The following is a 13,903-nucleotide window of genomic DNA, read 5'->3' on the forward strand; positions in this document are numbered from 1 at the left end:
TCCTCGCTGCGCTGGGCTCAGCTCCCCGGCGCTCAGCGCCCTCTGCGAGCGGCCTGCTCCTTAATGGGGGTTAATCAAAAGAGCATTACCGGTTAATTTGGGGCTCTTAAAGAGCGGCAGAGCCTTCTGGAAAGGCATTAGGTAGCTTAACCTCCTTTTTCTTCCCCTTCTTTTGTCGATATTTACAGCGACAAGGTCAGAACAAGAGAACTTGCAGGAGGGGCACGGCAGGGCCGTGCGCTCCGAGCTTTCTTTTGGGGGAAGGAGCAGGGAGGCACTTGCCGTTCCCCTGGGACAGCATTTCCCAGGAAAGCCGCTCTCATCCTCCCGGTGCGTCCTGTTGGGACGGTTGTGCAACAGCCCCGCCGCCCTCTGTTAGCTGGCTTCGTTTCTCACCGCGGTGACAAAGCCCAAGGGTTTTGCGGCACGGCGCGGTGGGTTTTCCGCCGGCGTGAGCCGGGCGCAGGCTGACGGCAGCCCGCCGGAGCCCGGAGCCTGCAGGAGCGGGGCTGCAGCGCGTGCTGGGGCCTCGCAGGGACGGAGCTCTTCCAGCTGCTGGCGCGGCTTCCGCGTGCTGCAGGGAGCCCAGGCAAAGCTCACCTATGGCTCTGCCCTAGCTGGGGAGCAGGCCTGGGGTAAAATAGGCGTACGGGGTTTCGTTCGTTCCCCGGCGCGTTGGTGCGAGACGCGGTGCCCTCCTGCACCGCAGTGCCCGAGGCAGAGCGCCGGTGTCACCGCACAGCTTGCTCCCCGCCGAACGGAAAGCGCCAGGATTTAGCTCAGGGAGGGAGATTTACGGCCAGGTAGCAGGCAGCTTTCACAGCATAAGCTAGACAGCAATAAAAAGTGTATGCGTTCATCAAATGTAAACATGACCTCAGTTTCGTTAACACCTGCGGATTTTCTCCACCTCTTTGGCAGCGAGGGGGGGATTGTAGGAGGCTTCAGCGGTGCCGTCACCTAAACGGAGCTGTCTGGCTGCTCACTAAGCTCTGCGGGTGCCCCGCTTGCCTTGCAGCGCCTGCTCCAGAAGTGCCCAGCGCGTCCCGCTTCGTGCCAGCTGGCGCCCTGGGTGCTGCAGGTGCCTCGGGATCGTCCGTGAGGCTCCGCGGAGCAGCAGCCGGATCCTGCCCCGAACAGCTGGCGGCCGTGCTGAGCTCCAGCAGGAGATGTAACGTTGCGGGGCGATGCCCCGTCATGTTTCTGGTTCGAGTTTATCAGCGCTCATCAAAGGGTTTTTTCATGAAATGTGAGTGTCTTCTGTTTACACTCCTCACGTACCGCACTCTGGAAGTCACGAGGCTGATATCTTGCGGGGTTAGCGGGTGAACCAGCTCCAAGATTACAAGATTAAATTAGAAACGTGTTTGTGGATAAACAAGGGCCATTGTGGTGCGTGTTGTCGTCAGGTGAGAAAAGCAGTGGGAACCGGGAATGAAGGCGACCCTGGGAGTTTGGCTGGGGCCGGAGGGAAGCCCTCAGCTGGCAGGCTGCAGCGAGCCCCCGCGGCGTGACTCGTCTCTGTGACCCGCACATCCTGCAGGCGAGGAGGCCGGTAAGGAACGAAGCTGCGAATAAAAAAACAAAATGAAAATACGTTCATTGCACTGGGTGTGAGAGCAATATGGGGCGATGCCCGTGCTTCGTCTGTAGGTGTCCGTGCATGCGTGCTACCAACGGGACGTCTCCAAAAGTTCCCTGATCGTCTTACAGAGGTTAAAAACGGCATGCCAAATGGCCCCATCGTTTTCCAGCATTTGAGCAAGTACCTCGCACGTGCAAGCCTCTGCCTTAAATACCACCTTTTGGGTTCCTGTCTGAGGGTGACGTCAGGCAAGGCGTACCACGGGTGACTCAGTGGCTTGCCGTGGAAGTTTACTGGAGGCGGATTAGAAGCAGTGCAGCTTTCTAGGCTGGGGGGAGATGAAATCTATGGAGCACGAGTGACTCCGGTGAGCGCTGGAAACTTCAGCATGCTGAGCATAAGCAGAAGCCCAGAAAATGTGGTTAGGGCTTTATTTGGAAAAACTAACCTAGCAGAAACTTTTATGGGGAAGCGCGAGCATTTATTGGTCTAGCACCGAACCTGAGGACCCGTGTTGGGAAGGCTGCAGTAAAAGCGTTTAAGGAACAGCCAGCGCCGTGCCGCCGCTCGGTTGCGGTGTGCTTCCCGAGGGGAGGTTTCGGCAGGGCTTCGTCCCGCGTCCCAGAGCTCGGGAGGGTTCGCCTCGCAGCAGACCTGGGGGCAGCGCTCGGGGCCGGCTCTGCCTGCACTAACCCCTCGTTTATATTTCGTGCCGAGTTGTCTGGCAGCCTGTGCGCGCTACATAAAAGCTAACGTGCTGCTCAGTTTGACATCTGTAGGGCTGTGCGGCCTCCTTCTCGTGGTGGGGGACGAGCTGGGAGGCCGAGGAGAGGGGGAACAGGAGCTTCCCGGCGAGGATTACCCGGCTGCAGACGTGGGCAAGGTCAGGACACGGCAAGGACAGCCCGTGGCCGTCCGGGAAGGGACCGGGCTTTGTTTACAGCATCGTCTTTTTGCAGTCCGTTTCCCAAATAAAACAAAATAACCTGAGTAAAAATGAAGGCGGTTATTTGGGTGACGGAGCCGTGGTGACTGTGCACGAGGCAGGAGCGGCGGCCTCCTATTCTCCAGCAGGACGCCGCTTTCCCAGGGGAAGAAATGCCAAAACGGCTGCAGCGGGGGGCAGCGAGGGGACCACAGGACCCCGTGCGCACGCATCCCACGCGTGGACGCCGGGCACCGCCACCGACGGCACGCCTGCCACGGGCAGCTTGTCTGCTGGAGCCTGCCCCGGAGCAGGGCTGCTGCTTCCTACACGCCTTGTTTCTGCCTACTTGCTTTCAGTCGCCCGCGTGGAGCTTTTGCCAGTTCGGTTTGTAGTCTGCTTTATTTTACAAAAACACGGTTCCTTTAAAAAAAGAGGCCTTAAAACCAGCCTTGTTCTGCCTTCTCTCCTGAAGGCGAGACCCCATGGGTTGGTAGGGAGCCGAGGTGCCTCTGCAATCCCACTGCTCGGGCAGCTTCATAAAAGCCCCCCGTAAAATGGCTGTGAACTTTCCGTCACCAAGGAGGGCGGCGCGGCGCGGGCCCCAGGGCTTGCGGCACAGTGCAGCCTTGTTCGGGGACCGGCTGCGGCAGCGCGGCCCCTGCCAGGCGCCCGCGGACCCGCAGGGGTTGGTGTGATGGTTCAGAGCGAGCAAAGCGAGCAAGTTGCCTCGCGGGGCGTGCAGCCGAGTGTGTAAACAGAGGGGTCTTGCTTTTCGTGCTTCGCTTTACCTGCTTGTTGCAGGCATTAATGAGCGGCTGCTCGTCAGCACCGAGCCCGTCCCGGTTGTGTTCCCTCGTGGTGCTCTCGGCCTTCCCGGCCACGCTGCGGCTCTGCCCTGCCCTTGACCAAAGTATTTGCTCAGCTGATCGCCCAGTCAGATCCCGCTGCCGAATACTTGGAGCCTGACACCTCGGCACTGAAAGGCAACAGGAAAAAAAAAACAGAACTTAAGGATATGTGAAAATGAGACTGGTGAAACGTCAAAAATCAGGGCCAGTGGTTTGAAGGCGCGTGATTTTTAGGATTATTCATACGATGGCGTGTGTGTGCTTGTGCGCCATACGTTTTTCCTAACTCTTTTATTGTCAACCCGGGCAGACGTGAAGTAAGGTAGGAAGAGCCTTGGGGGTCAGTTATAAGGGGCAGAGCGGTCCTGCTGTACGGAGAGTTTCTCCTTACGGCTAGAAGTCACACACTCGTGGTTTGCGTTGGCTTGCCACGCGCCTCTTCTGCTGGGCTCCGGTGGTGCCTGCAGTAGTCAGAGCTGTAAATATTTCCAACATAAACCCGAGTTTATAGCTCGCCTGTAAAAATTCCCTGGGGTTTGAAGCTTGGCATATGGGAGCCTTTCCTCGTGTTTACATTTGTATGTATAACGAACTTTCAGATAAATTGCTCTCGCTGCTCATCAAGCACATGAGCGTGGAAACGAGGGAGGTAAATGGTTCGCAGTTCTTTCTCAGTGCTTATCTCTTAGGGTTGGCTCGCCGCTTAGGGCTTCTTTTTGTTTGCTTAGTCCGAAGGCAGCCGGTGTACCTCGGGGAGAGCCTCTTCCTCTTGAGCTTCAGCTCGCTGACACGGAGATCTTTTGTAAAATTAGCTTTATTAAAAATGTAACTAACGTATTGCTTGGTCCAGGGCACGTGGAGGGGTTTACTGATGCCCCCCGGGAGGTGGCGTGGCCGTGCCTCGGGGCATTACCTGCGCACGTCACGGAAGTCCTCCAGGGATGGAGGCAGCACCGCTTGTCTAGCGCACCGCAGTGGCAGCGAAGCAGTTGGCTTTTCTCCCTGTTGCCCCGACTTCATTTGTTTTTCTTGGTTTATTCAGGCCCGTGATATTATTCAAATGAACATTTTGTTTCTAGACCGACATCAGTCAGAGAAGTCTGCGGGGTTTCCTCTGCGTCCTAAGACTGAACTGAGGCAGCCGTGGGGTTTTAGTTGCCTTTTAGCTTTTATTCGTTGTCTGCTGTGAATGTGTGCAAGCTTCACCCCTCTGGGCAGCCCGTCCCCGCAACTGCCCTGGATGGAGCAGGTTTTAAGGGGAATTTTTCTTAGGTTTTAAGGGGAATTTCCCAGATTTCGGTTTGTGCCCACCGTAAGTCTCACCATATTTTGTTGTGGTGTCTGGGGACTTTTACGCGTATGTCTGTGTGGTGTTGGTGTTCACAGCTTGTCCTGGTTTTTTTTCTGGTCGTGTTAAAGTAGCTCAGTTCAAATAGCCATATGCATTAGTGTAAAAACTTAATAAAATGTGTTCGTATGTGTTCGTACATAGGGGAAGAGGTGCAATCATACAGAAGGAGACCGTTCAAGTTTCCAGTGAATTGGGGCTTTTTACTTTGCTTGGTCAGGGGCGTTTTTGTGCTACCGTCCGCGTTTGGCTGCGCAGTTACAGGTTTCTATGTGATACGCCTTCTTAAAGCGGTGGCTTGAGAAAGGGCTTGCTTCCTCCGTTGTGTTTTGTGTACACCGGTGTGAAAAATGAAGCTAATTCGATGTTTTAGAAGTGCCCTTTCACCGTCCCGTGACCTCCTGTTGCAGCTCAGTACAGCGATGCTAGGAGGGTGTGAGGAGGGAGCACCCGGTAACGTCATCCCCACCGCTTCCCCGCGCCACCTGCGCGCGTAGGGTGGGAGAAGGCCTCTTCCCGTCACAGGAGCGCTCCTAGCACGATGGGATCTTCGGCTGCTTTCACAAGTCCAGCTAGAGGAAATTTCTCTAACCACTCTGTTTACCGCTTTGTTGAGAGCTTGCAGCTTTTCCCCGCCGAGGCCGACCTCGCAGGGTGGCTGTGAGGGCGGCTGGGCAGGTTAGCAGCGGGGCGGTCAGAGGCGATGCGTGACGCCTGCCCTCTGCAAACCGCCTCTCCTCCGTACAGAAGGAGCACAGGATGGTGCTCCGAAATTCCCCGGGGGTGCGTGGCTAGCACTGCTCGCGCCTCATCACCCCGCCGCCTGCGGTCGCCGTGTGAGCTCCTGCCCCACGTCGGCTGTTTCGGGGTGCTGGGGCAGCGTGTGCTGGGGGGGGGGCAGTCGTGCAGAGGTGCTGCGGTGTGCCCAGCAGGCACGGACAGGATGCCTCTGATCCTCCCGCCGTGATTCGGCCGCAGGGGTGGGTTCGGTGCAGGTGCGTCCGGGCTGACTCCTCCTGCGAAGGCAGCGCTGTGCGACACAGCACCGGGGTGTTTCGGAGAGGAGATTTACGCCTTTGGAAGGAGCGTGGCCTCTGAACTGACCGTTCTTTGCAGCTGCTTTTATGCTGAGAGTGTGCGCTCACCGTGTGTGCACGGCTGGGTTGTGGCAGCCGCTGCTGGGTGCTGCTATCCTTCCTTTTAGTTTCTCCTTTGGAACAGTGACGGGCAAGCAGCCGGTCGGTTCTGCTGCCAGCTCTGTGGCATTTGCGCTTAATTCCGTACCGAACAACATCGCGAGGGGGTGATGTTCCCAGACACGACGCTAGAACGTCTGTAATTTCGGATTTTGCGGTTTGCCTTATCAGCAGCGGGTGCGCTTGGACGAGCGAGTGCAGCAGTGGGGTGCGCTCGCAGCCGTCCGCCGGGATGGGTGAGTCAGCCGAGAGCTGGGCTCCGCAGCTCCTGCCGCGTGAAACTGTTCCTCAGCGGTGAATTAACGAGGTTTCGGCTTTTCCCAAATCTGTAAAGTGTTAGCCTGGGTCTGAGCTTCTGAACGGCGTAAACAGCCCTGTGGTAGGAGCAGCCGGCGTTTGCCACCAGATCGTTCGAGATGCTTCTGGGAGGAAATTTCAGCCGCGGACGTCAGAGGCATCGTGGCCGCCCAGCAAGACCTGGCCGGGCGTGTGCTGCTGCTGCCAGCCCCGCGCCTTGCTGGCAGGGCCAGGACCCAGCTGGGCTCCCGGGAACGAGGGTGGCTGCTGCTGGGCAGGGGCACGAGGGGCACGAGGGGCTGTTGGCACGGCAGACAGTGGCCACGTCCCAGTGCCGGGCGGAAACGCAGTGCGAAACCTGGGCTTCTGGCTGTCGTTGGCCGTCCTTGCCTGCTGGGGAGCCTCGGGTGTTGGCCCAGACTCCCGGGCCTCAGTTTCCCTGTGGCAGTTTCCTCGCTGAGCAGCCTCGCCGGGCCGCCGCGGTGCGTGTGAAATGGCTGGGCAGGGGTAAGGGCTCGGCCTCAGTTTTTTCCAGTCCTGGTGCTTGAGACGGAGCGCATCCTCATTGCCGCTGCTTCTTCGAGGAGGTTGTAAATCAGGTTTGAAGCTTTATGGGGAAAAAAAACAACAAACATATGTAGGTGTTTGTAGCTGGACACCGTGCCTGAAGGCACGCCTGGGCCTGATGCGCAGATGTCAGCGACTCACCTGGCACTGAAGGGCCCGATTCTGCCCCTTGTGGTGCTCTCCCTGCAGATACAGGGCATGGATAGCGGCAGAAAGGGCTCGTCAGTGAGAGCATCCGTATTTTTAGATCAAAGAACCGTTTAATAAGGAAATAAAAAGGGGAGAAGGAGGATTAGAACAATAAGTACATTTAATTTTAGCATGGATTCCTCATAAAGTCAACACACCCAGAATTGCTTCACTTGCTTCCAGCTTTCCTAAATAAACACACCAGAGCGGGGCTGAAAGGTGAAGTCGTGCAGAAAGTTACAAAAAGCTAAATTTTCATGTTGTACAAGAATATTTAGGGCTGGTTTAGTGGCTGGGTCCCGGAGTGAAATTTTAGTACTGCGCAGAAATACGGAGGGGCGTTTCGGTGGGCAGCCGTCAGCAGGGAATTTGGTTCCTTTCCGATCCTGGGCTCTGGAGAGAGCCGGGCACCTGGCAGTGCCAGGAAGTGAGCCTGGATCCACTGAAGAGCCCGAGTTTTCTTCCCAGGCTCTCCCCAGCCAGGAAAGGCGCCTGCTTTCTTTCAGTTTTACGAAGTCGGGAGGTATGGATTTGACTTACGGGCCGATTTTGGATTTACTTTGTAAGAACTCACCAGACATTAATAAAAGCTTAAAATAATTCAGACAGTGCCTTAAAACAGTCCTGACCATAATGCAGAAAAAATGAAGATTGCAGCTCATCATTGTGGAGGCAGCGGAGATAAAACCAGGAGAGCCGGAGGTGAAACGCGGTGGGACGTGGCCGTCTGCAGGCTGCGAGGGCTTGAGGAGTTTAACTGAGGAGCTGGAGAATAACCTCAGGTTAGGAGATTCCAGGTGAGGATAGGGGGTCCTTGAAGTCTGCCGTTGCTGGGGTAATGAGCAGAAGTTTGATGTCGGTGTGTAAATCTGAATCTCATTTACAAAGGCCGAGGATATTGCTTTATGTGTATTAAAGCCCTGAGCTGTTCCATCAATGCTACCACGGAGCCAAAAACTACAGAGGTTTGCTTTTCTCTCTCGCGAGTGGTTGTGCAAATCAGAAATAATCCCAGTCGGAGGAAAGGCAGAAGGAGAAAGTGCGCGGGGAATTAGGTCTCGGGAATATAAGCTGCTCTGTCGCGTCTCGGCGAGGGATTGGCATTAACCTGCACCCTGCCCTGCCGCCAAGGGCACTGCGGCTTGGCTTGAGGATACGTTCACTGAATTGAAATTTAATATTACCGTTGCATCCCAAATTTTAAGGCTGGCCCCAATCAACGTTTCGGAGCACAAGCTACGGTGATGCAGAGTTCAAAGGCTGGGAGCCAGCACCGTGCACCTCCCTGCAGAGCTGCGGCCAGGCCGAGCCCTGCAGGATGCGGCCGTGCCCCCTGGGCACCCCGGGAAGCTCCAGGGAATAGGAAATGTTTTGCCTTTTTTTTTTTTTTTTTTTTCTCTTGGAGGCTGGTGAAAACTTCTCGTGTTTTAGGGGTAGCTGCGCTCTAACTGGCTTACTAAAGCATGCAGGGCCTTCCGTGTGAGTGGATGGATTAGGAGGACTCTGCTGCGTTCGAGGCTGGCACATTAATGTCACGATTCATAAATAAAAGGGATTTGGACTTAAAGATGATAAGATTAAAAAGAAAGAGCAACAGCCCAATGCCGTTAATTAGCAATGCTTATGCCTTTGAGTCGTTCAAACTGCTGCTGCGTTTGTTTTCCAAAACATTAAGCCTTTTAATTCTCTCTGAAAGGAGGAATAAGTCGCAAAAAGCAGACTTCGGCCCTCGCCCCAGCAGCGCGTGGCTCGGTGCCGCAGGGACCTGCAGCGCCACCCAGACCTGCAGCCAGGTGCCAGCCCTCCCCGTGGCAGAGATCACTGGAGCCGCTGGGTGTTGTGACATTTCTGAGTCAGGAGCTGGTTCGGCCCCTCCTTTCCAGGTATTTCTGTTCCCAAATCACCGCGTCCCCGGGGCGCTTTGGCCCTGGGTGGCACCTGGCCTGCTGCTGTAGCGTTTTCTGTGCGTAACCCCGACCGTGTGCCCCTGCGCGTCCTGCCCGTGCTTTTGAAGGTGCCCTCCTTGTAAGGGGTTCCCTTTTTTCTCATAATGCACTTCTTGGTCCTGAGAGAGGCAAGCGAACCAGCCAGCCTCGGGCCGCACACCCGGGTGATGCGCCCCGTGGGGGAACCTCGTGTTTTGGGCCCTGAACAGGGTTTCAGTGCCAAAACCCACAGGCTGCGCCGTTCTCCCAGTGAATTCAGGTGCTCTGGCACCTCAAAACCCAGTTTGGGCTCTCGCTGTCACGCCGATTCAGATAAAATCATCAGGAAATGGCCAAAGGAAGGCAGCCGTGCGCGAAGTGTGTTTGGGTGGAACGAGGCCGGCTCTGGACAAGTCTGGGTACGCAGCGCGCTGCCGAAGCATCTGGCACGGGCTTCGGAGACGCTGCTGGGGGTGCCAAGTTGGACAGAGCCGAGTTTTGTTTAATAGGTTCAAAATATATATTTCCTTGATGCGCTGCTGGTTTTATTTTTAACTCTTAAGCAATTTAATATTTTGTAGGCCTGCTAGTATTTCCCCCAGTTTTCCATCTGCTACTGTGATTAATTCGAGTTCTAGCTTTCTAATGCCAGTCTGGAGCAAACGAAATGGAAACCTTACCTATATTACTTGGCATGCAGCAGTAGACATGAATAACTTTGGAATTTGCGGGGAAAAAGAGAAGTTATGTGTGTGTGGAGCCAAAATTGGGTTGGAAGCCGGCCCTTGCAGACAGCAGCGCGGCGTTGGGCTCTGGCTGAGTTATTTCTGGGGGAGGTTGTGAAGGTGCTGGTGGAGGATGGGGGCGGCTCGCCTGCAGGAGGCAAAGCCGGGCGTGGAGCACGTCTCCCGTGGCTCGGGTGCTGGCGTTACACCGGCCGGGGATGTGGGCAGGAGGGGGGGTGCCGGGGGCATCCCCTCTGGGCGCAGCAGGGACTTCGGGTGTATCGGCAGGGGTTGCACCGTCAAAAGCCTTCGAAGCGTGAGCTGTAACGAGGGTGAAGATGGGGAGAGGAATTGCAGGCCCTAGACCTGTAGTTAGCTAAGAAATGCCGGTATGTGTGAAGCCCACAGCCAAAGAACCTGGACGTGGCTAGGAGATATCTGTGAGTCACTGCTCCAGTCTGCAGGGAGCAAGAAGTGCAGGCTGCTGGTGCGTTTGGCTGATTATGGCTGGAGTCGCAACTATAGCAAGCAGCGAGCTCAGGCCGAGCCAGCTCGGTAGCCTTCTTTGCCGTGGTCCCTGCTGTAACAGCGAGGGGCTGTGCAGTCAGATGCAGCGCACTCGGGTTTCGGAGAGCCCCTCGACGGAGTGCCGTGCATAAACGTAACACAAATGTGGTGCTTCCCACCGAAGTCAAAACACCCCGGCTCAGCAATTAGTTTTCCAGCAGGGAACGGCTGTTAATAATAAGAGCAGCCGAAGGGCGAGGAAACGAGGGGTGCTTGGGGTGTGCTGCCGGGGGAGGCGGTGCTGGGGCTGCGGGAGGGCAGAGCCAAGGCCGGGGCTCAGGAGCCGCGAGAGCAGCTCGGCGGGTGCCGGGGCGCGGAGGGGAGGACGTGCGCGGTGCCCGAGTGTGCCTGCGTGACGGACGGAGGGCCTGGGGCTGCGGGTGATGCTTTCCAGTAAACGAGTGCCATTTGATCCAACCCTACGAAAGCCCTTCAAACCGATTGTGCATAGCGCATAAAAGTTAATGCCAAGCTGGCTCCGGCAGCGTGAGGAGCCCCAGCCCAGTGTGCTCCCTCCTTACCACGCCGGCGATGGGTCCAGCGATGCAGTCGGCAGCAGTAGCGGCTTCCTTCCCAGTCACCTCCTGAAAAGAGAGCTCGAGGAGCTGCTGGAGGTGAGCTGCAGGCGCCTGCCATGGCCGAGGGACCCGTCCCTGTGTTAGGGGGCTGGCACACAAGCAGACTGCAAAACTGCTGTAAACCTACTAACAGGCAGTAAGTGGGCACGAGCCATGCACCGCGTACGGGCAGGGGTTGAAGCCGGCCGTACGCACTGTATTCGGAATAATTCTGCCTGCCAGACCAGGGCCAGCTAAAGTAAATTGCAGTAATTGCTGGAGTACACGAGGTGGTTGTGTGCGGCAGAAAGATGTGGAGTGAAGGAGTTCACATTTCGGGATGAGATCAGATTTAACTCATTTCGAAATGAGATCAGACCAACCTGCTGCCTAGGTCTTGTTTTCCCTGTTTCGGGCTCTCGTCCGCGCTGAGCTCTTGCCATGAGTGGATTCTGCAGAGGTTTCCAGGCAGGTTTCTTGTCCGAGCGCCAGCTTGGTTCAGTAAGCTGATTAGGTATAATAAGATGGCAGCTTGACAAGGCGTGTGTTGCAGGTAAACAGCGAAGCTTTTCCTGCGGCTGAGATGTAGTGGAGCTCTGAAATATGTTTGCATCCTCAGAGGTAAGGAATGGCACTTGAAAAAGCCCCAGGAAAAATACCAAGAAGCGCATTAAAATGTTAAGGAGAACTGATAAGGTGTGTGCTAAGAGACTGAGAGAGGAATCAAGGGCAGATAGGATCGCAGCCTATAAATACTGTCAACATGACAGCATGGATGAGCAAAAAGAAGAGTATTCGTTATCTGATAGAAAATAAGCTTTGGGAAGAGCAGGCATTGCAGCTGCAGGTGACGCTCATCCGCTGGGGTGGAGGTAGAGCAGGTCCTGTGGGAGAGCGGCAAGCGCATCTGCAAGATGCAGGAGGCCAGATGAGCTGGAGACCTGTTTTCCTTGCCTTCCTCGGGGATCCTGCAGAGACCAGGAGGTCAGAGTGCACCGGAGGGGCCTCGGCTGTCCGAGCATTCCCGGCAGGAAGAGGCGTTCGCAGCCACACCGAAGATTTCAAAAGAAATCTGCACTGGGGACGGGAGTGACTGCGCTCCGCGCCGGCAGGGCTGGTGCTGGCGGGGCACGGCCGTGGAGGGAGGTGGCCGCGGTCCTGCTGGGGCTGCCCGGGGCTGTCCCCGGCCAAGGGGGACGTGGTCACGGAGCCGAAACCTGTGTGGGTGCTCCCTCCATGTGCCGGGATGCGGTGTGGGGGTGTCGGTGTCAGACCAGCAGCCACCGCCAGGTCAGCTCTCGGCTTCCTCGTCCCGGCTTTAACCCGGCTTGTGCAACAAACACCTGCTGGCGCTGTCAGTGCTGCGCAGCCTCGCAGCGGCGCGGTGGCTGCCCCTGTGGCAGCGTGCAGGGGCTGGGACGTGGTGCCAGCGCACGCGTCCCCGTACCCGCCTGTCCTGTCGTGGTTCAGCTCGACCAGCCCAGTGCATTTCTGATAAAGTGCTTCAAAAATACCGATCCCTACTGCGTAACCACTTAACGTGCGCGTTGAAATTCCTCGGTTACCGCTCCGTCACGTGCCCAGGACTCCCCGTGTGCCACTTGTGTCCAGGTGTGGCTGTTGCGGTCACAGCATGACCCTGGATCCTGGCCATTGCTGGGGTTTCTTTCAGTTTTGGTGTAGTGTGCCCCTTAGGCTGGGTCCACCAGCGTGCCCGCAGGCTGGGCTGGTGCTCACAGACTCTTGGAGGTGCTGACAGCAGCTTGGGCTGTCCGTGCCCCTCCTCTTCCATTAACTGCGATGGAGAAATGGAGGATGTCCGGCCCCGGGCTGGCTCTGTGAGCCCAACAGTCACAGAGGGGCTCGGGGGTGTTTCCGAGGACCCTCAGGACAGGCTGGGTTTGACACAGCTGTGAACCTACTGCACAGGCTGCGAAGGTGTGTCCTGCTACAGCAGAGTGTCTTGGTGCCTAAACGTGGGTTTGTTGGTTACCGCTTCACTGCTGGAGTATTTATGGAGCAGCCTTTGATTCTGGCCTCGTTCTGTGCCTGTGGCGCTGGGGGCTCCCATCACCTTTTTCAAATGAACGAGGGGAGCGCAGCGCCCATCGGTGCAGGAGGCTGTGGGGTGCAGGGCTGCAGGGCCTCCCAGCAGGGAGCCGGGCTCTGCAACCCAGTGCTTGCGTCCTGGGGGTTAACTGGGGTGACTCCGCGGCCAGACGAGTGTGCCGAGGAGAATGTGAGCTGCAGACGGAGAGGTGCTTCGTGGCCCTCGCGTTCGGGCACTTCGCCTTCCTGCGCTGCGCTCGGCTGATAGGGAGGCTCTCGAGACGCCGTGTTTGCAGAGCTCTCCTCAGACAGCACGGCCGTGCCCTGCCTGTGGGACCCGGCCCTCGGGAAGGCTGCCCCGGGACAGAGCGCCCGCTCCGTGCTGCCCTGCCCCGGACCCCTCCCGTGCTGGGGCGTCTCACCTGGCACCAGAGGGGACGGCAGGCGATGGGCACCGTCTGACGGGCATCAGCACAGGTGTCGCTCGCAGCATCCAGGTCGTTGTTTCTGTGCGTGCGAGTCACGCACATCGCGGTGGGCAGCAGCGCTCCTGCCCCCGGCGTCTCTGTTACCCAGATACGGTTGCGTGCAGTGACATTTTGAAGCCTGAACGGTGTCCTGCTGTTGAAATAAAATGAAATGGCGTTTCAGGACTTTTTCTGGAGAAAAGTGGCCTTCTGCAGCGCCCAGCGTGCCGCTGGGTTGGGCGCTTCCCTTATCGACGTGCTCAGGGAGGGTAAGAGAGGGGGCAGAGGGGCCGTGGTGGGCGGCAGCGCTCCGGTCACTGCCTCCTCCTGCTTCCCAGCGCATCCCCGCAGCAGGAGAGGCACTGCTGGGCCCTGCCGTGTGACTCACTGCTGCTTTTGGGGCCAAAGACGACGTTGAGAGGGAATGTTTCTGAATAACTCTTGTCAACAGGAATTCACATAAAACAATTAGAGCAACCGCAGCCATGTTGTCTTGGTTTGCTCGAGTCTGACTCCTCCTGAGCCCGAGCCCGCTGTGGTCCCTCACGTTCGCTTTCTCTCTCCCTGCAGAATGCGATGAACTTGCCGCCCGACAAAGCCCGGCTGCTGCGGCAGTACGACAACGAGAAGAAGTGGGAGCTCATCTGCGACCAGG

General features: G+C 57.1%; 1 protein-coding gene across 8 annotated transcripts in view; it reads left to right on the forward strand.

The window, feature by feature from the left end:
* Positions 1 to 13,903, forward strand: part of FMNL2 (formin like 2) — a 125,760-nt gene that overhangs the window by 47,711 nt on the left and 64,146 nt on the right. For all 8 annotated transcript variants that reach the window (XR_013953490.1, XM_080599412.1, XM_080599417.1 and 5 more), the window contains exon 2: positions 13,819 to 13,902. Coding sequence is in view for 7 of the 8 variants with exons in the window: in XM_080599412.1 (XP_080455538.1) it covers positions 13,819 to 13,902 (84 nt within the window). In the remaining variant the exon portion in view is untranslated. The remainder of the gene's footprint in view (positions 1 to 13,818; position 13,903) is intronic.

This window comes from Anser brachyrhynchus (genome assembly GCF_964034855.1).
Source record: "Anser brachyrhynchus genome assembly, chromosome: 7".
NCBI lineage: Eukaryota > Metazoa > Chordata > Aves > Anseriformes > Anatidae > Anser > Anser brachyrhynchus.